The sequence below is a fragment of the Lissotriton helveticus genome, chromosome 10 (assembly GCF_964261635.1).
Source record: "Lissotriton helveticus chromosome 10, aLisHel1.1, whole genome shotgun sequence".
Taxonomy (NCBI): Eukaryota; Metazoa; Chordata; class Amphibia; order Caudata; family Salamandridae; genus Lissotriton; species Lissotriton helveticus.
In genome coordinates this window covers 906,256,398-906,282,728 of record NC_136071.1, presented here as the reverse complement: position 1 = coordinate 906,282,728, position 26,331 = coordinate 906,256,398, and the positions used below count along the sequence as shown (strand labels likewise).

At 46.0% G+C, this 26,331-nt stretch overlaps 1 protein-coding gene across 1 annotated transcript in view; it reads left to right on the top strand.

Annotated features, from left to right (window-relative positions):
* Window positions 1–24,645, top strand: part of EXOSC7 (exosome component 7) — a 200,646-nt gene extending 176,001 nt beyond the window's left edge. The window contains exons 7-8 of the mRNA XM_078663551.1: window positions 13,513–13,668; window positions 24,445–24,645. Coding sequence (XP_078519677.1) covers window positions 13,513–13,668; window positions 24,445–24,549 — 261 coding nt within the window. The 3' untranslated portion in view covers window positions 24,550–24,645. The remainder of the gene's footprint in view (window positions 1–13,512; window positions 13,669–24,444) is intronic.
* Window positions 24,646–26,331: the final 1,686 nt, after the last annotated feature.

The following is a 26,331-nucleotide window of genomic DNA, read 5'->3' as shown; positions in this document are numbered from 1 at the left end:
TGAAAAGACTGTCAAGACTCTCCCTATGCTGAAAGGGGTTCTAAAACATGCTGCAGACATTTTTAAAGAACCCACTCGTGCCAGCGTTATAAACCCTAGGATTGAAAAGAAGTATAAGCCGGCACCTGGCGACCCTACCTACATCAAGGGCCAGTTGCCGTTGGACTCTCTGGTTGTTTCTAATGCCCGGAAGAGGGCGAATTCACAAACAACGGGTGATGCTCCTCCCCCTGACAAAGAATCTAAAGTGCTAGAAGCATCAGGGAAGAGGGTGGCGGCCCAGGCGGCCAATATCTGGGGTATTTCCAACACTCAGGCACTCTTGGCCAGATATGACAGGGCACACTATGATACACTAGAGACCCTGTTACAACACTTGCCAGATCAGTATAAAGAGGCAGCAGAGATGCTCATTCAGGAAGGGAAGCTCATTTCAAACGCTTCTATTAAATGTGCACTGGACGTAGCGGACACCGCGGCCAGAGCCATTAACACAAGTGTGATGTTGCGACGTCAGGCCTGGCTCAGGATCTCCGGGTTCAAACCGGAGATACAAACCACCATCCTCAATCAGCCTGTGAACCCTGATCGATTATTTGGCCCTGAGGTGGATACCACCCTGGAAAAAATAAAGAAAGATACCGAGACTGCGAAGTCCATGGGGGCCCTCCAGTCCCAGCAGTTCAGAGGCAGCACTTTTCGTCGCTCAAGTAATAGAGGTGTTTCCAGAGGCCAGATGTCCCAACAAACACAGTACACTAAAGGTGGGGCGCAGTCCTCTTACAACAAGCAAAGTAGAGGAGGCTATCGGGGCAACCGCGCCAAGGGCAGAGGTCGTGGAAACAACAACTCCCGCTCCTCCGCCACCAGCAAGCAGTGACGCCTTGTCACTACCCCCCGACCATACAACACTTGTCGGGGGGAGACTCCAGCAGTTCCTGCCAGTCTGGAAATCCATCACCACAGACAGGTGAGTCAGGAAACTTGTCCAGTACGGTTATTGTCTGGAGTTAACATCCACTCCACCCAACATACCACCAAAACACCGTCCTATGTCCACAGAGCATTTGCACTTATTGCAGCAGGAGGTACTTGTCATGCTGCAAAAAGGGGCAATCGAGCTCGTGCCGGTAGAGGAAGAAGGCACAGGAGTGTACTCCCTGTACTTCTTGATCCCAAAAAAGGACGGGTCCCTCAGACCCATACTGGACCTCAGGCCCCTGAACCAGTACATTCTATCAGAACACTTTCACATGCTAACACTGCAGCAGGTTCTTCCGTTGCTCAATCAGGGAGACTTCCTCGCAACCTTGGATCTCAAAGATGCATATTTTCACATTCCACTACATCCGTCACACAGAAAATACCTCATATTCACCATTCAGAATCAGCATTATCAATTCAAGGTCCTCCCTTTCGGGGTGACCACAGCGCCCAAGGTCTTCACAAAATGCCTGGCGACGGTGGCTGTGCACCTCAGGAGGCAGAACGTTCACGTATACCCCTATCTGGACGACTGGCTTGTCCAAGCAAAGTCGGCCCAGCAGTGCGCTGCCAACATGTCCCACACCATTCACCTTCTTCACAATCTGGGATTCTCACTAAATTATCCGAAGTCGCACCTTCAGCCAGCCCATGTGCGGCAGTATCTGGGCGCGACTATAGATACTCTGGCAGCCACGGCTCAGCCCAATTCTGTGAGGATCGACAGCATTCAGTCGCTTATCCAGAAGTTCAGACCGCAACACTCGCTTCCGGCAAGAGTGTTCATGCAGTTGATAGGCATGATGGCCTCCTGCATCTTCATAGTCCCGCACGCGAGACTCCATATGCGTCCGCTCCAAGAGTGCTTGGCGCACCAGTGGACTCAGGCTCAAGGGCAGTTGAACGACCTAGTGTTGGTGACCGGTCGGGCATACAGCTCTCTGCATTGGTGGACTCCACACAACCTTTGCAAGGGCCGACCGTTCCAAGAGCCTGTGCCACAGATTATCCTGACGACGGACGCATCTCTCCAGGGCTGGGGAGCTCATGTACTCCACTACACAGTGCAGGGACTATGGACGTCACAGCAAAAGAAGTTGCACATCAACTACCTAGAGCTGATGGCAATCTTCATGGCGTTGAAGGCGTTCAAGCTCCATCTGTGCAACAAAGTCGTGTTGATCCGGACGGACAACATGACAGCCATGTACTATATTCAAAAGCAGGGAGGAACACACTCTCCACAGTTGTCTCATCTGGCTCAGAGCATGTGGAAGTGGGCCATTCAGAGGAACATCTTCCTCATGGCGGAACACCTCCCGGGCAAGGACAATCAGATGACGGGTCTGCTCAGCAGGTACAGCCACCAAATGCACGAGTGGGAGATACACCCATCAGTACTCCGCCCGTACTTCCAGCAGTGGGGTCATCCAGAGATAGACCTGTTTGCCACAAGGGAAAACGCAAAATGCCAAAGCTTTGCCGCCAGGTACCCTCACCCACAGTCGCAAGGCAATGCGATATGGATGAACTGGTCAGGCAAATGTGCGTACGCTTTTCCCCCAGCACCTCTCATACCGCTGGTGGCACGAAAGCTAAAGCAACACTCGATGACACTCATCCTGGTTGCTCCAACGTGGGCACTCCAACCATGGTACACCACGTTTCAGAACGCTCCGTGGTACCGCATCAAAGGCTGCACCTCACACCCAGACTTTTGACGCAGAGCCATGGCGACATTCAGCACCCAGATCCGCAACAGCTCAACCTGGCGATCTGGCTCCTGAGGTCTTAGAATTTGGCTACCTTAACTTGCCTCCCGACTGCATGGATATCATACGGGAGGCGAGAAAGCCCACCACCAGAGCATGCTATGCTGCAAAATGGAAGCGGTTTGTCATTTACTGTGCAGAACACAAGATCAACCCGCTAGATGCATCTACTCACAACATCATTTGTTATTTGTTACATCTTTACAAATGCAATCTAGCATATGCTTCCATTCGGATACACTTATCCGCCATAGCGGCTTATCTCCAAAACAGGCAGCATCTCTCGGTTTTCAGAGTGCCTGCCATTAAAACTTTTCTAGAGGGACTGAAACGGGTCATTCCTCCCAGGACCCCGCCAGCTCCTGTATGGAACCTTAATGTGGTCCTCACCAGGCTGATGGGCCCACCTTTTGAACCTCTGCATTCCTGCGAGGTTCAGTTCTTAACATGGAAAGTGGCTTTCCTAATAGCCATTACGTCTCTGCGACGTGTTAGTGAGCTCCAGGCGCTCACCGTACAAGAGCCATTCATACAAATTCACTCGAACAGGGTGGTGCTGCGCACTAACCCTAAATGTCTTCCTAAGGTGGTTTCACAATTCCATGTCAATCAGACTATTGAACTGCCTGCGTTCTTTCAAAACCCAGAGACAGTAGCCGAAAGAATGCTCCACACTCTGGACGTCAAACGTGCTTTGATGTACTACATCGATAGGACCAAAGATTTTAGGAAGACGAAACAACTCTTTGTTGCCTTTTCTGCCCAACACAAAGGCAACCCCATTTCCAAAGCAGGTATAGCCAGGTGGATCGTTAAGTGTATTCAGATTTGCTATCAGAAGGCTAAGCGCACTTTAACGGTCCCCCCCCCCAGAGCCCACTCCACACGCAAGTTGGGGGCCTCCATGGCTTTCCTTGGTAATATCCCTTTGGAGGACATTTGTAGAGCAGCCACGTGGTCTACCCCACACACATTTACTAAACACTACTGTGTAGATGTGCACTCCAAGCAGCAGGCAGCTGTAGGGCAGGCTGTTCTAAAGACACTTTTTCAAACGTCTGCAGCTGGCACAGGCAGCCGCCGATAATGGAGGGACTGCTATCTATTCTATGCTATAGATATGAATTCAGCAGCCCACATGCCTCGAACTGAATATGCTACTTACCAGTATGCATCTGTTCTTGGCATGTACGGCTGCTGACATTCATATCGCCCGCCCTCCTCCCCGGCGCCTGTAGCGGCTGCAGAATTTACACTTACTCTTAGCATGGTCATCGCTTACACTGTTACACTCCATCTTCGCCACAATGGCTAAAAACAATCTGGGGATGGAGTCGATGCCCATGCGCACTGTAGTCCAGGGGAGGAGCCACCTATCTCGTGATACTTCGAAGACTCTTCCAGGACAACAATGTGCAATCATCCGGACCCAACACTAGGCGGCGATCTATGCTATAGATATGAATGTCAGCAGCCCTACATGCCAAGAACAGATGCATACTGGTAAGTAGCATATTCAATACAAGTTAGCTGCAAAAGAATAGTGTCCAAAACATAGCCCCCCGTCCGATGTTATGTTATATGGTTTTGTAGAGCGTACAGCTGCCCTAACAAAGGGGCGTCCCAGTGGTAAGCAAGAGAGAGGGAAACTACTGACAGAAGGAAGGCCTATGAAGGAGGGATGAGACGGGTCTTGATGGCCTTACAAAAAGCAAAGTAATTGTTGATGTTGCGGATGTGTAAAGGCAGTGAATTCCAAAGTTTAGCTGCCAGTGTGCGGAATTAACGCCCCCCAGCCCGCACCCTCTTTACCCGGGGAACAACTGCCAGATGATGACCCATCATGCAGAGCTGGCGGGTGGGAGTATATGATGACAATAGTTTGGCCAAAATACCAGGAGAAGATAGATTCAGAATTTTAAAAGTAAGGCAGAGGGGTTTGAACTCTACACATCTGGTACACCGGCAACCAATGTAGCCGACAGATAGCATTGGAGGTAGAGCAAGTTCTAGGAAGGCCAAGAAGAGTTCTTGCCTCTGCATTCTGGACCCTCTGCAATCTCAGAACCTCAGACTTGTTTGTCCCCAGGTAAAACAAGCTGGCGTAATCCAGTCTCGATAGAACGGAGGACTGAAAAATGACCTGCCTGATGGGCGGTTTGAAAAAGCCTAGCATTGGTTTGAACCCCCGCAGTATGCCGAAACGAGTTCTTGCCACTTTGTTGGTTTGGACCTGGAAGTTGGGAGCCAAGTCCACCCAGACACCGAGGTTTTTCACCACCTGTTTAGGGGCAGGCGCACAGCCATGGGTTGCAGGCCACCAGTGCTCACTCCACAGCTCAGGATCTTTCCCTACCAGCAAAACCTCAGACTTGCTGGTGTTGAGCTAGAGGCAGTTGGCAGACATCCACTCAGCGACTGCGGTGAGACCGCATTGAAACTTTTGAGCGTCCCGCACAGAAACGTCTGGGAGTGCCACTGCCAACTGTGTATCATCTTCATATGATACTAATGTAAGCCCTCTACTTCTGGCCACCGCTGCTAATGGTTGGACATACAGGTTGAAAAGTGTAGGGCTGAGAACTGAGCCCTGTGGCACACCTCGGTTAATAGGATGGACCATAGAGGTGAAAGGGGGGGGCTGTTACCTGGAAGGAAAGAGGTGAACCAGCCCAGTGTAGGGCCCACAATTACTGCTTCCTCCAACCTTTGCAGCAGGATCTGGTGAGAGACTGTGTCAAACGCGGCACTGAGATCCAAAAGGATCAGTGCCGAGGGGTGTCCCGCATCCAGTGCTACCCTCAGATGTTCTGTAATGTAATGTAAATTGATACTTGTATAGCGCACTACTCACCCGCAAGGGTCTCAAGGGGCTTGTACGAATACCGCTGTGGAACCCATCCTGGCTTTCCCTGTGAGGTGTCCACTCCTGGGCACCCCCAAGGTGGAGGCCAGGCATCCTTAGCGTTGTGGGGGCCGTTGTGGAGATTAAGCAAGCTATTGCCCAGAGTTGCAGAGTGGGACTCCATGATTGGAATAGGCACCGAGGCTAGAATTATCAGGTCCGTGGAATTTTTTAGCTCAAGACCTGCCGAGGCAGGGAATTGAACCCTGGTCCTGGGCTAGACCTCTGCATCAGGGTCTGCCGCTTTAACCATTGAGCCACACTTCTCCGCTCTAACCATTGAGCCACACTTCTGTCACAGTTAAAAGAGCAGACTCCGAGCTGTGGCCGGGATGGAGGCCATTCGTAGAGGGCTCCAATATGTTGTTCTCTTCTAAAAAGAAAAAAAAAATGTTGGGATGGAATTTATGTAGTCCTCAGAACTTAGAGGCCCTCGCCAGGAGAGAGAGAGGACGAAAATTCTCAGGTTTAGTTGTGTCGAGGGTAGGAGTTTTTTAACAAGGGAATGACCCTTGCTTGCTTTCAGGTCTTAGGAACGGTTGCCATGGACAGGGACATATTAATCACCTTACCAAAAGGTGTAAGAAGCACAGGTAGCAATTTCATAAATTGATCGGGCTTCATAGGGTCAGCAGAAGAACCACATTTAACTTTGCTGCATAGAGAGCGCAGCTCATCCTGGGAAATTGGCGGGAGCGTGACAAGTGTATGAGTGTATGGGGGTCGACACACGGGGTAAGAGCACATAACTGCTTCAGAGGTCTTGTAAATGTTTTCCACCTTGTTGACAAAAAAGGTGGCGAGAGCCTCACAGTGCTCGTCCGACGTGATAGAGGGCTCTGCAGATATTCCTGCCGAATTAAGATCTTTAAGTTTAGAAAAAATACTCTTGGTGGGGTTACTGCTGCTCCTAATCTCATCAGCAATGTAGGCTACCCGTTCAGACTGAATAGCCCTATGATACTTCTTGGTGGCTGCCTGATAACACCCCTTCAGGATCGGATCGTAGTCCCGCCTCCAGGCCCGCTCCAGCCTCTTGCATGCTTTACGCGTGGTGGCAAGTTTGTCATTGTACCAGGGACTAGATTTGGTGTTACAACACTTGTACCATTTAGCAGGAATAAGTGCGTCCAGCGAGCAGAGGAGCCAGTCCGAGTGTGTTATACGCAGCATCTGGATCATCGGGCAGAACAACTGCCTCACAGGGCTCAGATAATTTCAAAAGGGGGTGGTGATGGACAGAGTATCTGAGTTAATCAGAACACTCCTACCCAGTCAACAGATCAGGGCTTGATCCATCACCGTTTTTTAGCTCACTGCACCATCCCAGTTCAGAACCTGGCTATATGCAAATTAGTCTGTCCCTGGCCCAGTGCATCATGGGAACAGGGCAGACCAAACTACCAAGCCAATTCTTCACTGGAAAGGAAACAAGCTTCCGGGGACCGGTTTCTGGCATTACATCCGTCTTCGGCCCGGCTTGCTTGAATCCTGATGGTGCAGTGAGCAAGGGACTCATGTCTGAGCATACCCTTCCACACTTATGGTGGCCAAATAATTTCAAAAGGGGGTGGCCACCGTCTTGATCTGCTTTTCCAACTTCTCTGGGTCCTTCGACACAGTTGTGGAACCATCCTCTAAATCGGAGACACACTCCTCCGCGCCCTCCATTCGGGTCTGGTGGCGGTAGAGGTGCTAGTTTGTCCCATCCAGGCTGCCAGCCAATCCATTGAACACGCATCTATGGCCTAAAAGCCCACGTGTAGCTCCACCATGAGGGCCTCCACTGTGGATGGCTGTGTCAGCACAGGTACAGTTTCAACCATCTTGGCTCCCCAGCATGTTCGAAGGGCAGCTTCCGCGGTTGGGGTCTGTGCGGCCCATGCTTAGAGTCTGGTATAGGAGCAGAAGAAAAGACACCAGGGCCACTGGATAAACACGACCTCCACAGAGGCAGGCCAGGGGGTCCAGTGTGCACTCTCACGAACAGGGAGGCATCACACACAGTGCTGCCGCATGGTCCACTGTTGCTCCTCACAAAAGTCCTCTCCGGGGGAACCCCAGGGGGGCAGGATAGCAGCCTTCTGAAACCATGCTGGCTCCAGCCTCTCCAGGTACACACCAGGTGGCCCAAGGATCACCCGGGCACTATAGCAGATTCCCGAGAGTGGGGGTAGAAATCCACGGCAGCCCCTAACTTCCCAGGTCAGCGCCCGGATCCAGCACAGGCCCTCCCCGGACCCCTGCATAGCTCACCAGGGCAGGCTGGCCTGGAAATTTATTGCAGATGGAGGCAGAGAACCACTGATTCAGTAATTGCCGGCTGCCCTACATCCGAGGCAGCCTGTCTCGCAGCCCGATCCAGCCTGCAGTCTGGTAGGATTTTGTGGGTCGGGTGCAGCTGCGCTGCCCAGCAGGACCCGGTGGTCCCAGCCTCAGTCTCGCCCACGGCCTCTGTTGCCGTGGGGCCGCCAAGGCATGCCAGTCCCAGTGCATTGCCCTAGCTGGATTATGCTCCCGTGCCTTAAGGATCGACCCCCTCAATCGGGGGGAGGGGTGCAGCCTCTACTCTGGCCCCTCAGCTCTCCCTTTGGGCCGATGAACTGACCCCATTGTGGAGATATCCCGGCATTGTTGGGAGACTGCTGGCAGAGCTTCAGTGCCGTGCGGTCACCTTTGTTACCGGTGTGGCCTCGCCCCCCTCTAGGAGCAGATTTAACACCTCATTCAGGGCCATTCCCCAGCTGGGTGACAGTTGGAAAACTCACATAAATTAGCTTTCAGGCGCTTCATGCATGGAAAAGGTAACTTTCTCAACATTACCTTTCCTCTATATTTATAAAAAATCCTACTTCACCTTTGAGTAGGGATTTTAATAAATAAATAAATATTAGAAAGAGTTTTGAAATCATTTTTCAACCTTGAGCTAGAAGAATTTATATTTAATAATGCTTCCCAGTGCATCTCTATAGGCCAACCGACCTTCTTACAGTGAAAATTGCTTTTGGGGGATAGTCACTGTAAAGACATAATTACTTTACATTTCTGCATGGCTTACTTTTAAATACCATGGACCTTGCCTAGTGGGCTAAAAGGCCAACATAGAGGGTAACCTATTGGTATTTGAAAGGGAGGTTTTTACCTATCAAACTATTTATTTTGACCAGTTGCAGTGCATGTGTTGCACTGTTAATCAGGCTACAATGGTAAGTCTGATGCCATATTTGCACTGCTACTGTGGTGGATGGCATAATAGGTGTTGCAGCTCTTTGGTGGCATTTAACTTCTTGACCCTGGGTGCATTTTGTGCCATTCACTAGGGACATGTAGGCAAGTTAAATAAATATACCAATTAGGAGTATGCAAGTTCACCATATTTGAAGGGGCTTTCCTACTGGTTAGCAGGATTAAAGAGTAGAGTTCTAAAGCTAGCAAACCATATGGTGCAAAAATATATTGGGACGTCCTACAGAAAGTACTGCCCATCTGGTATCCATCTTAGGATGCTTGCAGGAAATTGGTTGGCAAAATGTTAACTCTGGTCTGACTCTGAGGCTTCAGGTACCAAGAGACAGTTTTGTAAAGTGCATATCTTATACTGGCTTGCACACATTTCAGTTTACAGAGTGAATGGTACACCACATAGACTCATAGTTGAGAGGAGACACGTTATTTACCATTCCTTTAATTGTTGGAAGAACTTAGGAAGTCATCCACTGATCTATACTGTCCCACTATCTCCAATGTCCCTCTCCCGGTACAAAAGTACAAATGCGTTTTTAGTTCAAAATTAATTTTGTTCTCGCAGAGTAATTAATTATTGTTTTGGGAATACCCAGGCAATTTAAGAATAATATGCCATTCCAAAAATGAACATGAAATGAACACCTGATCTACAGCAATTGCTGTTGCACCAACTTGCACATAAGACTTTTTCTGTAGGTGGAGTGATTAAAACATAAAAAGTGGAGCAGAAGCTGGGGTGTATTGGAAGGGAGGAATTTTCACACTGCAGGCTTAATTCACAAAGGTAGCTTACACTTTTGAGTAAGTTAACTACTTTTTGGTATTCACAAAATACACTTTGTAGTAAATTACTTTTGTAATAAGTCCAGGACTACGTATGGCCAACCACTGGTACTGCAACAGCCTCCTTTAGAAAATAATGGAACCAGAGACTTACTGCAAAAGTGTAAGTTACTAAAAAAGTGCAGTTTGTAAATACCAAAAAGTAGTAAACTTTCTGAAAAGTGCAAGTTATTTCAAAAGTGCAGTTTGGGATTCTGGCCCTGGCGATCCTCACAATTACATGAAGGCACAGTTTCCAGCATGTGTGATGTACAGCCATGATTTTCACAACCATTTATTCAGCGCTTCCAGCAGGCATGTGTCCTGAATTTTGGCATCTCTTCATATCTCAATTGATTTTGAGGATATTTTCTAAAATTCTGCTATGTAGAATTTGGACTGTACTAGAAATTCTAAAGCATTGGTCCCATCATAGGACCACAAAGGTATGCAGAAACTAAACCACTGAGTGCTCTCCATCTTCCAGCTTCTGTCACACCTGTACCACACTGTGCAAGGACACACCTGCGGAATGGGCAGACGAGGAAAAGAAACTGGTGGTGGTGTAGGAAGCTGGCTCTCTATATAGTGCACTAAAACTAAGTACACTGTGTAGAGTTCAGGCAAGCCTTATTGGTTTACAGGTACTTGCTTTAACAATCCCAAAGTGCTCTATTTGTGGTAGTGTGGGAAGCAGCTTTAGGCTTATCAGAGGGGAGTGTTGAACATCAGTTGTGAACACACAGTCAATAAATGAGACACACACTCAATCAAGTAATCTGACACCAATTTATAAAAATAACACTGGTTTTTATATTTTTATAGATTATATTAGTTTAGGCAACAAGATATTCATGATTAGGTAAGTACTTTTTAAGATAGTTTTTTAACATTTAACTGGATAATGCTGTCATATACTGCATACAGCCACTTGTCAACAACTTAAAGGACTGTTCTTTTCGACTTAAGGTAAGCAGGGGCCAAAGTGCAAGGCATCACTAGCAGGTCACCTTGGTTGGCTCCAGGTACAGAGGTGGTTTTTGGTGTCAGGTGCCCTGTTTAAGTCCATGAGGAAAGTACTTGTAAGAAAGTTGCTGCAAGTGGGGACTGAGGGATCAGTCCGGTTGAACCCAAAGGGGGACTCGGGTCTTGCACTCCCAGCGACACTATTGGTTCACCTGTACTCTGAATGGGGGGAGGGGGCTCATGTGCAGTGGTGCTTTGTCCTGCAGGGCATAGTTGTGGCAGGCTCTTGCGGTTGTTGGTCTCCTGAAAAGAGGCTTCAGGCGGGCCTGGGGGAGCTGTTTGCTTAAATCGAATGTAGGCTCAGCTCTTAAGGGTCTCGGGACCGCATAGACACCGTCGGTTCCCTTGGACTCAGGTTGTGGGCCTTGGGTGCAGAGGTGCTTTTAGGTGTCAGGTTGTGGTTGTCAGAGACTCTTACTTCAACTGACGACCTGGAAATGGTGACAAAACAGGACAGCTGGGCCAATCTCTGTGCTGGCCTAGCCGGCTGATTGTTTTTTGTGGGGTCGGTGTCCGGATTGTACCACCAGCAATTCTTGGTTGCTGCAAAGGGTCCGGTACCTCAGGTATTGGCGCTGGATGGCTCCTGGAGGGTATATCATCTCTTTACTCGCTAGGGAGACGGGGCTGATCTCTGGGAGCATGGAACACCTCCTCCTGAGTCCAGTGGTCAGCAGTGTGGTAAACTGGAGCTTGCATTTCAGTACCTGCAAGATGCAGGGAAGTAGCTCTGCCACTCCATGGGAGATGCTGGCTGTTTTTCAATGGGCTGGCAGTCCTCCCAGGCTTTTGGAGGTCGTACAGCGGCAGGGCAAGTCATCGCAATTGTCGGGAGCAGCAGACAGGCGGGTAGGGTTGGCAGCAAGTCAGTCGCAGATCCCCAGTTCTTCCTTCTTAAGCTCTTCTTTGTCCTTCATCTTTAGTCGGTCAATTCTGATTTCCTGGTGTCAGGAGGCTACCTAAATACCCAATATATGGGTTTTAGCGGGAGTGAAGGATAGTAACGAATGGGCTACTTACCCCTGGAGTCACTATGCCTTCTAGATGACCACTTCCTGTGGGAAGTTGGCGTCATCCTGTCCCAGAGTTACGAATTCCACCATACACAAGCTGGTGGATTCCTTTCTTTCTTGTTCATTTCAGGCTGCCCACCCCAGAAGTGTGTCTAGCCTGGCAGTGCAACCCGCCTCCTTGACCATCTAATTTCCCGCCTTTCTTGGGGGCAAATGGTCCTCGGGGCAGACAGTGGCATTCTCCAAGTCTGGAGGAAGCCAGGGTCACATATCAAAGGCGGTAGAGGCTTTGAAGCCTCTGGCTTTGGTATGCAGATTCACTTGCCGTCCTGCTGAAGGAGGGGACATCACCTCCTGCCAGAGCAGGCATTGTTCCTGACCTTCTAAGATCGTGGGTTTTCACCTGCAGAGGGGTCAGAAATGTGTCTGTGGTGACTGGCTGGAAGAGTCCTGTCAGCCAGCACACTAGAAGACTGGTAAGGTTAGGGGGCACCTCTAAGGTGCCCACTGAGTGCATGTCATAATCGATATTTTTACTGGCACCAGTACATATTTATTAAGGCAAGGTGTTTGATACCAAACACCATAGGTTTCAGTGAAGCCATGATGTAGCTGGGTAACTCGTTTTGACCGGTCCCCAGTACATACCTTTGGTAGGCTTTCCTGTTCATATCTAGTAATAGAACTGGACATCACAACAGCATATCTGCCCATGCAGATATGTCCTCTCATAAATTATAATTCCTTAGGGCTCAAAGGCCTGCTGTAGGTGTGACTTACATATATTGAATGCAGTGAATTTGGCATGACACACAGGATTGTGCCAGGTCATGTTTTTACTCATGGTTTGCACCATGTCACACAGTCTGCAGTGGCAGTCTGTGTGGAATTTGTGGGCGGGGCACTTAGGGTGGCATAAGATATGCTGCATCCCTTAGGGAACATCTTTAGTACCAATGCCCTAGGTACCAGGGGTACCATTGTTTAGGGACTTACAAGGTTGCTAAAGGAAAGAGCACTGTCACTGAGGTCTGGTTAGCAGGCCTCAGTTCACTGTCAGAATTGTAAACCAGCATCTACAAAAGGGGGTACTAAAGTGGGAATGTCCTGCAACAAAAAACTGTTTCCTACAGGAGGAGAGAAGCAGGGACAAAGGCACAATGCACAATTAAAAGAAAAAAAAAACAGAAATAATGGTAATACCCACATAATGGAAAATTAGTTTTGCACAGTAGCCACCCCACTCAATAACCAAAAAAACAGTAAAAAGGAAGGTGCCATAAAAATAAAAGTAGGTTGAGGCGCTGAAAGTGGATCATTCTATCTGACAAGCAGCACTGTGAAGATGAGCCACAGAACCAATCCTTTTTCTATTTCTGGCTCACAACGCGCATCCATTGGAAGGAAACATGGTGAGGAAGCAAATGAACGAAACACATACCCAGCAAAGTCAGTGTGCATGTGGCAGTGAGCTTCCTGCAGTTAAACGTTCTAAAAGTGTCAATGAAGATCCTGAATAGTGGGTTTCATGTCTAAATCGACATGAAAAAAGGCACCTCGTAGATTGTGCTTTTGTGGGGGTAAGGCATTGTGTAAGAGGATGAGTGTGAGCAGCATGTGGCGTTCTTTCAAATTGTTTTCAAATAGATAATATGAACAAGTCAATAGATTATGCAAATCTTTTTCAATGTAATAATCTTTCTGTTTAAAATAAATAGTTGACTTACTTATGCTTATTTTTCAGATTGGTCATAGGCACGTGGTGGATGCTACAGTGCAGGAAGAAGCCTGCTCCTTGGCAAGTCTTCTCATATCTGTGACCAGTAAAGGTGTCCTTACTTGTATAAGGAAAGTAGGAAAAGGCAGCCTCGATCCAGAGAGCATCTTTGAGATGATTGAGGTACAATTCATTGTTTTGTTGCCTCTTAAATGGGTATTTTTAGTAATTTATAATCATCGTATTTCCATTAGTATTCAAGCCTCCGTGCATTGTCAAGAATGGTTACTTTTGTGTTTATTGAATTATCCATTCCCCTGTGAATTAGAAGTTCTTCAGCGGATCTCTGTTGATAACCGTAATGCTGACTATTCCTGTACACTTGTGAATCTCATAGCTGTTTCTTGCAAGGAAGCCAGTGATGTAGACTCTTTCTCTACCTCTTTCCTGCCACGGCGATGGACATTTGACAGAAAGAGAAGACATTTTCTCAAAAATGAAAAAACAATTCTGTCCTAAAAGGAATGGCAAACACACTCACTCCTAAAACAAATTGAGAAGAATGAAGGGGTTTGAAAGGTTTTAGAAAAAAGCCCAAAGGTTTGAGCTTGAAGGGACAAGATTCTGACAAGAGAAGCTGGAAAAAGAAATTGGGCAACTGCTACTGAGTAGGTGTGAAGAGATATTGCTGGAGTTTGCTTCCTTAAAGAAGATGTGCTGGTGTTCCAGCAGCTAAATACTATTGTCTGTTGCAGTAAAGTGCTCCTTTTTGACATGGTCGCTCCCACTTTTTGCCTGTTATTTGATGAAACTTTGACTGAAGTGCACTGGGTTCCTGCTAACCAGGTCCCCATTGCCTGTGTTCCTTTCCTCCAACAAGGTAACTGTTCAGGTGTTGCCCAAATAGCAAGACCTGTAGCTCCCCTGTAAGACTGCAGTAAGTGATACCCCTGGTACCTAGGGCAATGGTACTAAAGAGGGTCCCTAAGGGTTGCAGTATGTATTGTGCCATCCACCACCAAACTCTTGTAGACTGCCATGACAGGTTGTGCGAAATGGTGCAGAGAAAAGTGATAACACGACATAGCACACACTCAGTATGCCATGCCCACAGACACTGCATGCATTATATGTAAGTCCCCCCTACAACAGGCCTTATAGCCTGAAGGCAGGCTGCATTATAATACATGTGAGGACATATCTGAATGAGCAGATATGCCCCTGTGCTGTCTAGTTCAATTACTAGGTAGTGCAAGTTAGCAGGGAATCCATCTTAAGTATATGTACTAGGCACTGGTTATTACGAGTTCCCCAGCTCCATGATGGCTTAACTGAAACTTATGATGTTTGGTATCAAACATCTCGTCTTAATAAATCCATGCTGAATGCCAGATGTGAATTTAGTAAGGTATGCACCAAGAGGCACCCTAGAGGTGCCCCCTGAAAACCAGCCTCTAGTGTGCTGGCTAACTGTTATTGTCCAGCCTGCCACCACAGACATGTTTCGGACCCCTGCCGGTGAGAGCCCATGCTCTGAGGCCAGGAACCATGCCTGCTCCAGAGGAAGGTGTTCACACCTCCTCCAGCTGTATGCCTAGTGATTTAGCATACTAAGGCCAGGGACTTCAAAGTCCCCTCTGCCTTTAATTTGCGACCCTGGCCACCCTAGACCTGGGAGGTGCCACCCCCTGCCCTGAGGCCCATATGGCACCAGGACATGTGAGAAATATGATATGCAAGTAGGCGTGTTGCACTTTCAACTACCAGGCTAGTCACACCCTTAAGATGGGCTACTTGATGTGCTCCACAAAAGAAGGGTTACGCCATCTTGTTTTGTGTGGATCTAGGAATTCTGGGACCGGGTTATGCCAACTCCCCATAGGAAGTGGTCATATAGGAGGTGTACTGACCCCAAGAGTAAATAGCCCATTGGCTACTACCCTTCACTCCCTTTAATGCCCAGAAATGTATGTAAATGGCTCCCTAACACCAGGAACTTAGATTCGTCTGACTGAAGAAGAAGAAGAGGACAAAGAGCTGAAGTAGCAAAAACTGTGGACTAACAGTGGACTTTTGGTGTGGTGCCAAACCCCTTTTGCATGCTCCTGTCCTGACCATCGCGACAACCTGACTCGTCCTGCAGCTGGACATCCTCCAAAAGCCTTGGAGGGCTGCCAGCATTTCTTCAACCAGCCAGCATCTCCCTTGACGTAGGGGGCCCACTTCCCTGCAATCTGCAGGCACCAACTGCAATGTCTGGTTCACTGAACTGCTGACCACCGGGTCCACCGTCTTAGCAGCCACTCAGGCGGATGTCACCATGTTCTAGAGGGTCAGATCAGTTTCCCCACCGAGATTGGAGGCGCCAGGGCTCTCAGTAGCCGCCCTTCAACAATACCCGTAGTACTGGGCCCCTTGCAGCAACCAAGGCTTGTTTGAAGTCCAATCCGGATTCCAACCCAGCCAATACCAACCCGCTGACGAGGTACGTCCGCTTCGCAGAGGCTAGCACAGAGAGTGGCCCAGCTGGCCTATTTTGTCCACCTCTGCAGGTCTAACCAAGAACCGGGAGCACCCTCGATACATGGGACCAGCTGGCAAAAAACCTCTGCACCCGAGCTCCCTGGCCCGGGTCCACAAACACTGAGTCTGCCCCTTTGCTCCCAAGATCCTTACGAACGGAGCCCCATGTTGGGAGCTCCTGGACTTGTCCCCAGGTCCCCCTCTGCAACCTGTTTCTAGGTGCCCCCCGCCGCCACCTTACCAGTGGTTTAGCGCGCAAGGCTGCTAACCCTTCAACACCTTTGCACCTGGACACTCTAGGGTAGGTAAACTTGTACTGTTGAATCGTGTGACCTTGGCCCCCTATCACCTTAAGTCCTGAAGGGGACCCCCAAAATAAGATTGCAAGTTCTTGTATGCACTAAATGTTTCTTTCTCCATAGGAAAGTATTACTGCATACAAATACATAGTGTAACATTTTTACTTGTAAAAACTGATAACTCAAAAAGTACTTACCCATTTACGGAGTTCTTGGTGATAAAAGTCCATCAAAATACATGTTATTTTTCGAATTTGGTCTTGAGTTTCCTCTTCAGTGTTTGTCTCATTTATTGACTCTGTGTGTACAACAAATGCTTAACACTACCCTCTAATAAGCCGAAACTGCTCACCCACACTACCACAAAAGAGAGCAATTGGAATTATTAATTTAATCCCTGTGAGCCAATAAGGGCTGTCTGGACTTTCTACATAGTGTACCTCATTTTAGTACACTACAAAGTCAGCTTCCTACACCGATCAAGGTCATTGCCCATGTTTTGTTTCATAAAAAAGAAACTTTTGAATTCTAACTCTACTTAGCTTTTCTGCGTTTAGAAAAATAAACAAAATCTATCTAATATGGCCCCTAAATAGGCTTTTATCCTGTTTTTTGTTTTTTAAAGGGAATACTTTTCTAAAGAAAAGTGTTGCATTTATATATTCTGTGGTTGGGGATCAAGGATGTGGGTGGGACTACTCAGTGCTTCCGATTTCAGTTGAGATTCCCCTAAACGAGGACTAGTACTACACTAAGTATTACTTCTTACAATGCAAAGTGACCAAAAATGTAAATAAAGAAACTTCATAATATCTCCCAAAGTGAACTTGCATGGATGATGACACCTGATTTAGTCAGACTTAGACCACCCTTGCCTGGCCAGAGAGGTATGAAAATGACCAAAATCAATCAGGGCTCCCTGGCCCCCCCACAACGTCAGCAGCACACCCCTCAGTCGTGGGCAACACTAAGAGGCAGTACAAGAAAACAGCGACGTGTCGTCTGGGTGGAAAGAGTATCTCCACAGCCAGGCAAATGGGCATCCGCAGAAATTTTTCCAGGGGGGGGGGGGCTAACCTGGCAAACGAAGTGGCATGGCTAATGTTAATCAATAGGGGCAGGGCTAAAATGGCAGACAATCTGGATCGGGTAATGCTCAGGCCATGCTGAGAAAAAAAAGTGGTGAATTCTACATTTGAAACTGGACAACAATTAGAGCACACTTATGAACCCTAATATTACCCCCCTGGCCCCTTAAAACTCATACATTCCCTGACCCCTAAAATTGTCCCCCTGGCACCTCAAAACCCATACCCGCCCTAAACCCTATAATGTCCCCCCCTGCAACTCAAAACCCATACCCACCCTGTACCCTAAAATTACCCCTGGCACCCCAAAACCCATATCCACCCTGAACCCTAACATTTCCCCTGGCACCCCAAAACCCATACCCGCCTTGAACCCTAAAATTACCCCTGGCACCCCAAAACTCATACCCCCCTTGAACCCTAAAATTATCATTGCCACCCCAAAATCCATACCCACCCTGAACCCTAAAATTACCCCACTGGCATCCCAAAAGCTGAACGCTACGGGCAGATTTACAAGCCAACTGGCATGGATGCAAATTCAGGACAGTGAGTGTAAACATTCAGGACAAAGAGTCAAAATTCAGGGGAAAAATTCAGGACAGCTGGTTAAATTCAGGACAAAAGGTAAGGTTTACAGACATATACTATTGCGCAACCTTCTCTGATGTAAGTAAGTAAATAGACAACCACTAAAGTACAAGTGAAAATAAGTTTATATTAGGTTGAGACAATTGTGCACTTCATGGTTTGTCAGTATACGCGCAGCTTTAAGCAAATGTGCAGGTCTTTTTGTGGTAACAAAACCGCCCCCACCTTTCCAGCTCCCAGAGAAAACACCTGCTGCCCGGTCCGGCCATTCTGGCCTTGATACCACCCTCAAATGGTGCCCCTCATCTTCACATAGACCCTCTCTCATGTAGATTTAATGTCTTCTATAGTACTACTCATCCCAAGTATGTGGGGCAGAGTTTTGTAGTGCGTAACAACACACACATATTATAAAGAGACAATCACTCATATAAATGGGAAAGTCAATGTATAGGAAATGTTGCTTGAGATAATGGGAGTTACAATGTGTAATCATACTTTCATTCAGTCTCTCACCATTCATTCTGTCCTTCCATCTGTGTGCTCAACAATGTCCATATTCATCCATTTACAAACCTATCCATCACGTTTCATTCCATCCATCATTTCACTTATCTGTCCCTCAATCCACCCTTTTACTCATCCATCATCCATTCATCTACCCTTTCACCCTATCCATCCATACACCAATCCATCCACTCTTCCACCCAGCCATCCATTAACTCATCCATCCAGCCATTTACCCGTTCAGTCATCCATTTACCCATCCCCCTTCCGCTTTCAATTTCCCTTTCACTTAGCCATCCATCCTTCCATCCACCCACCCATCCATCTACACATCCACTCATGAATCCATCCATTGAACCTATCATTCATCCATCCTTTCACCCATCCATCCACCCTTTCACTCCTTCATCCACCCTTTCACTCCTTCACTCATTGATCCATCCTTTTGTCCATCTACCCGCCCTTTCACTCACCCATCCAGCCTTACATCCACCCTTTCACTCATCCGTCCATCCATTCACCCTTTCACTTATCAATTCATCAATCCAGGCTTTCACTTATCAGTTCATCAATCCATCAATCATTTCACTCATCCATCCACCCATTCACTCGCCCGTCATCCACCCTTTCACTCATCCATCCATCCATTTCACTCCTCTATCCAGCCATCCATCCATCCACCCATCCCTTCACTTACTTACACACTCACCTTTTCACATTAATTATGAGACCTATCAAGAACTCCACCCTTGCTGTAGTTCCTAAAGCAAGGGGTGGGGTGCAGCAGGGTTCACTACGCCCCTGCACATTGGCAATCTGAAAAAGTAGAAGGCATGAGTCATGCATGATGCACAGTGCTTTGACGTGGGGCGACTGACATGGTGTTGTTTCCAGAGCGTTAAGTGGGATGAAAAAACTAGGGGGGTCTCTCCAAAAGGGTGTTTGATGTAATAACATGCGTGGCTTAAAACACATAAGCTAAAAATCTGTGCTCAATATAATGTGCCGCCCGACTGGTATTTATGTTGCTTCGGTCATTGCATGCAGATATATAATAAAACAAGTAACGTTACACTTGGAACAAGTAACGTTACACCTACAACAAGCCAGAACTATTGGCTTTCTCTATGGTTGTTAGTTACATAAAATAAAAAAGCAGCAACCATGGCTACTGTACTATAACGATAATCCTTTCCTTTCAACTTATTTCACTCCCTTCCTTTGATTAACTCGATTCCCACCTAGCAGCAGCATGGGCGTGTTTGCACTTCCATGTGACCGAATGCCCTGCCCCGAGGCCACCACATGCTGTGCCAGCCCAGACTGACCCATTGTCATTCTGTATGTGGCAATCAGCCCCACACAGAATGATAATGGGTGGGGTGGGGCTGCTCTTGTGCTCCCAGGAGGAGTGCGAGGTGGCCCCATGTCCTGCCTGAGGATGAGCCCCGGCGTCAGGCCTCCCTCCGGGATGCATTTGTGCACATGGGTGTGCGCAGGGGGGGGCAAGGAGAGGCGCTCGGGGGGGGGGGGGGGGGAGTGGTGCAAGCCCCCCGCCCCCCTTCCTGCCCCCCCTGCGTGCGCCCGTACTTTATGGGTATGGTTTAGCGAAAATAGATCACCCACCGCCCACAGGAACAACCTTAAAAGAAGGCTGCTACCATCAGACACAGGATTGGTCAACTAAACCTAGACCTAAGAAGCGCCACGGCAGCCCCTATTTTAAAATTAATGAAGGCAATATTAACCCTGACCTTACAGTATGGGCATCATGCCTATCCTGGGGCTCTCAACGCCACCCTGGAACTATGCTGCAGTAAAGCATATAAGAAAATATAGCAGCAACCCTGATACACTTGTCGTTCCATATTGAGATTGAAGCTGGGACTAGCATCCTTTCTAAAATACTACATTAAGTATAGGAAGGCGCCTAAGAAGAACATAAAAGTATTTTAATAAACATTTATGAAAGCCCTAATAATCCATGGTTCGTGCATCTACATGAAGCGATCTGATCACTGAATATTGAAGATACTGCTATAGGGAAGGACGATAGTCCATGCTCTGCTTGAAAGACCGCAATCAACAGACAAGTTAAACTTATTTCAAGTGGGCAAACCACAACTCTATTTCTTGGACTCAATTAATGCAGTGACTCGGGCTCAGATACTACATATGAGACTACTTGCTCTTAACTTTAATCCACAGTGGCCTGGACTGGGTATCAACAAAGCCTGCAGGTTATGCCACACAAGCCAAGAAACATGGGCTCACCTATTGTGCTGCTGCCCCACTCTGGACCTGCAACAGAGACTCTTGCTAAAACCGGTTTTTCTGGCCGAGGGAACTTGCAGGCACATGCATCAAAGGATTTTGCGATCGCAAACGGTGCGAATCGCAAAAATCGTCCGTTTGCGATCGCAAAATCTGCTTTTGGAATGCATGAAGGGTGAAGGCCCTCGCAATTTGAGAATTCGCAAATATTTGCGAATTCTCAAATTGCAATTGCATTTAAGGAATCACATTTTGCGATTCCTTAAATGCAATGCATGAAACTTTAAAAAAAAATGCGATTTCGCAATTAGGGGGAGCAAATTACCATGAGGTTGAACCTCATGGTAATTTGCGAAAACTTTGAAAACTGCACTTTTGTGCATTTTTCAAAGTTTCATGTTGTGCACACATATGTGCACAGATTGATTTCAGGGGTGCAACAGGGTGTCCTTTGGACACCCTTGAAATCGCATTCTCAATTTGCGATTCGCTAATTGCTAATCGCAAATTGAGAATGTCTTCCCATTCATTGCTATGGGCATGAATGGGGAGGTATTCCTTAAATGCGAGTCGCAATTTGCGAGTCGCAATTAAGGAATATTAAGAAATCGCAATTTATTTAGCGATTTCTTGATGCATTGCATTTTGCAATTCCTTAATTGCGATTCCTTATTTTTCGCAATTAAGGAATCGCAAAAAGCAATATTGATGCATGTGCCTGTTGGACGTGCACGCAGGCATCCTTTATTTACTTTCATTGCAGGCCACCTAGGGTACTGGGGAGATGTGCCAAATATGTGAATACATTGAGACATCCGCTCTACCAAGCAAAAGCAATAGTGCCTCAGCGGGAACAAAGGCAGACTCTAATTACGTCCTTTGCCCAGCCCCCATGTTAGAACTAGGTGGGCATAATGTTTACTACTGTAATTTCTTTTGTAACTTAATTAGCCCAAGAACTCACAACCCGTTTTAGCTGCTTAAATAAAGTTTTACAATTGATTGTGAATCTTTAAACATGTTTTGCAAGATGCTAGAAACTAAATAATTAAAATCATTGGTACAACACGATTAGTTCTTTAACGCACAAGGCACTTTAGAATAACATTAGATTTTAATTGTATTCTTAGCACTGCTCTCACGCAATAGTTAGGTGGCCACTGTGTCTCGCATTGCTAATTCTTTTTTGCCTCCTAAACAGAAAACGAGGCACAAACCGCTTTTAAGGTCTAAACCAGGTTTTAGCGGTCTTACGATTGACTGTGAAGTTTTATTAGGTTCTGCAAGGGTTTAGTAACTAAACGATAACCTAAGGCACTCTAGACTTCCAAGGATATAAATAAAAGGCTGTAACGTAATGTTTTTTTAAGAAAGTAGGTTGATTCCTTGTGGTAATCTCAGATAGCATAACGCACTTTACAATCACAGGACCCCAGGCTATCCCTGAGCAGAATAAGGGGCACAAACAGTTTTTAAGGTTTAAACTAGGTTTTATAGGTCTGTAAAACAACTGTAAAGTTTGACCAGGTTCTGTAATGGATTAGTAACTAAATAATTATATAATGCACAAATGCACTTTAGTTATCTCGGGTGATGCAGAAAAGGCTGCAAGTCAAATTTATTGTGTTAAGTAAGGAGGGTTTGATTTCTTGTGGCAATCTCCGTGAGCATAATGCACTTTACAATAACTGCAACCCAGTTATCACCGCTCCTTTCACATTAATTAATTTTGACTTTAGTACATGGATTAACAACCCTCATATGGAGGGTGCAATAGGAACAAATTGTGGTCGAATCGTGTAATTGTAGCTTTTAGCTTCACGTATTTGTCTTTTGACAATACTTCCTTGCATTGGTCCATTTACCTCCCAAAATAATTTTTGCTTAATGTGAAGTTAAGTTAACTGTTTTATTTCATACATTTCCCTGTGGCCTGTTTTATTTTTTGCCATCATTTTAAAGGTTTTAATTAACTAAAGAATGAACTGAAACTTGAAACATAGGCAGCCAACAAGCAATAAGGAGTAAAATGTCTGCCCTCCCCAACCTTCTCCTACCTAACAGCAAGACATGGAACGAGATACCCTTTCATATGCGGACCTCCTTCCAGAGTTTCGAAAGTCCCTGAAGCCCTGGCTATTCAACTGGACCCTGCCAGCCCCTGGATACCCTCATGGGTGACAAGTAGCGCTCTACAAATCTACTGATTGATTGATCCCCAACTCTTCATAAAAAGGATCTTTCAAGACTCCATACAATTTGGTATAGATGCCTGCAGTGGTGCGTCAATGTATGGGTATACAACTCACAGGTCCTTGGCACTATTCTTATAATATCCAGTTGGGAAACTATAGTACATGTATAATATGCATTGTGTTAGTGTTACTAGAATTTAAGATCTTGTTGCTGGTAGCCTCTCATTCCCTAGTATTAACTGTATGTTCTGGAGAGTGTATCATTAAAACAAAATACGCCTGCCATTGTTTTGACCTTGTGCTGCACATCCTCTATTGTCTCCATTCCCCTGAGCATGACTTGCTTACCTTTGCTCTTCCTGAATGCAACTGGCTGCATCATCCTGCCCACTTCAGATTCCATGCGTTCATCGCCATCTATATTGGAGCTACATTGACCTCTGGCATTTTAGAATGACATATGCCAGTTCACTAACTGACAAATCGCCACATCGATTAACAGCCTTTTGGACAACTAGTCTCAGGATAAAGACAGAGAGGGCAAGCACTTTTTACTTTTCCATTTTAAGAAGATAATCCTGGTAAGGAAGTTGGACATCTCACACACTACACCAGTGTGGATTTCATCTGCTTAGAAGGGTAAAAAAAAAAATTTTTTAAAAAACATTTTAGAACTTATAGTAATTAAAAATCTTACCACCTCAACAGCATCCAAAAAGTGACAGTGTCCTCCTGACACACTGGTGCACAAGAATACCAGCTCTTTCACAGAGCGTACATAAACATACTGCACGCCAGTTTGTTGTTTTTCCTTTGAGTGGGGTGTACAAGATGTCTGTTAGGTTCCAGATGCATGCCTGTTTAGACCACAGTCCTGGTGCCAGTGGCGCTATAATTGTTTACTTCCCAGCAGCTACGCTCTTGTTCTCTGTCCTCTCATTCTCGTTCCTCTTTGCCTTTTTCCATTCCTTTTGTGTATTTTCTCGCTTTCTAACATCTCCTGACCGTGCCTCACTTCACAGTGACAAGCGTCTCCATTTCCCTTAATTGTCTGCTTCTTCCCTTACTCCCGCATCCCCGTTAATGGTTAAGACAAATCTATTGAGAGAGATGACTAGACTGGCTCTTTCTACTTCATCATACCTGTCAATACACTATACATTTTGTTCAGTGCGCTTCATCTTTTTAGGTTTGTTTCCTCTGCCAGGTGCCGGGGTTCTTTGCCAAAGGATAGTTCAGATAGATGTAAGAGTTAAGCCATTTTAATAGCTAAAAACCCTTGTCTTCAAATCCTTCATCATATATTTTTTGTAATGTTGGCTAATTACTATGCTTGAGCAGTGTTCTGAGGAACATGCTTATACAGAAAGGCATTTGTGGTTGTAATCAATGTATCTCGCTCTATACGTGGCTGATATGGTGTGTTTTTGAATCATTGTTACTTGAAATGTTTGCACACCTCACTCTATTTCTTCTTTGCAGACGGGAAAACGAGTTGGCAAGTCTTTACACTTATCCTTGCAAGATGCTTTGAATAAAGAAGAAAGTTTGGGGAAAAAACGGCATAAAGTTGGGTTTCTGAGATAAATTATGAATTGAAGAATTAATAAAAGTATATTTGTATTATTTGATGAATGTGTATTGAATATGTTTGCAATGACATAAATATATTTTTTGTCTTTATACTTGGCGTTGTCGTTTTTTTGGGAGAATAAGATAACATTGGTGTCTAGATGGTATATATATTCTTTCAGAGCTTTTTATGAAAATAAAGCTCAGGGTTATCTCCTTTATTTTAAACAATTGAAACAAACCAAGCCAACCTATCAATATTTCTTAACGTTTATTGTTGCCTTGCACAGTAATGAAAATGCAGTCTGAAATTAGTAATGCGATCACACTTCTAGCATTTATATCATTGCAAAAAATTGTGGACAGGAGCTTGATGACCCACCAAGGAAACTAGAATTACTGGGAACAGCAACAACTAAACAGAAGGGAAATAAAGCACTGCGACCACAGCTAACTGTCTGAGAATTGAAACGCATCACACCCTGCTGTGGCTGAAAGAGTGTGTTTGGCAGGCAAACCTTTCGCTCTGTGACTCTGTAGTCTTTGCAAACTGGACACAGATCATGTTGACAGTTGTCAAAACCTCACTGTTCTCATTGTGGTCACCTTGTTGTTCCTGTACACTACTCAATTAAGCAACACCAAATCACCGCTATATTGCAGTGCATTGTTTTTGTGTCAGAAGCACACATGATGGTTCCTTAACCTTTTCACTTCTGTGAACATAATGAATCACTAATGGAATCCGAAGACCCCATCCTAAGCAATGTCTATGTTGTGAACCTCAAAACATTACATACAAATATAGAAACGAGTATACATGAAACAAATACTCAACTTGGGACATATTTTACTTCTCAAAAAAATGCAAAAATTCAAAATAAGAAAGTTGGAGCTTGTCAAAATCGAATTTTATTTCTAAAATATAAAGTGATAAACTAGACTCTAGCATATTACTTTAGTATTTTTGTTCTTAATGCATGCTCTGTTTTTTGCATACCAGTGGTTCAGCTGGTTTTCGTTTGATGTACTTGTACTGTTCCCATAAATCAGGATGAGGATACAGACTTAATTTTTATCCTCCAGTTTCAAAATTGTTCACGTTTTCAATTTTGTTTTTCATGAATTGTAAATCTGGACTATTACCCATGTTTGCTTTCTGGCACTCGCAACAAGGCAACATTGGAAACAGTAATGGGTGGCATATTTGCTCCACATAGTTCCTCGAAAAACAGTACCACATCGGTTTCCTAAGGGGAAGAAGTCTTAAGGCTGCCCTGCATTTGCTGCAGCCACTTGGAATGTCTGTTTGTGAAAACACAGAGTGGTAAATCACCCCAAACCAAGAGCTGGGAGAGTTTGAAAGGAGGCTCATGGGCTTTTGTCGCTATTAGTGCGTGTTGTAGGGGAAGCTTTGACTTGGTAGAGCTGTGCCACCCTCTGCTGTATTTTCCCCTTTAGACTTTAATTTGAAGTTAGTCTGTGTTTTTATGAATGTGTTTTGTCAAGGGTGAGATTGACCAAATTCAATGTGCTGCAAGCAGTGGCATCTCTGAATGTATAGGAGGGAACTCTTTGAAGTCCTCTTGTAGGTGCCTAATAGATGGTAAGTCAGTCACTGCTCTGTAGGATTCTGAAGACTTTGTGACCAATATTGACTACAAATGTTAATATTGCATTAGCATATGAAGGGCATCCTACTGGAAGCTAAACCAACTGTTTATTTTCCTCATAGCTGGTGTGCAGGCTCTGGTCTGGAACGTTGTTTGTAGGAGAACAACCCTCATTATGGTGGAA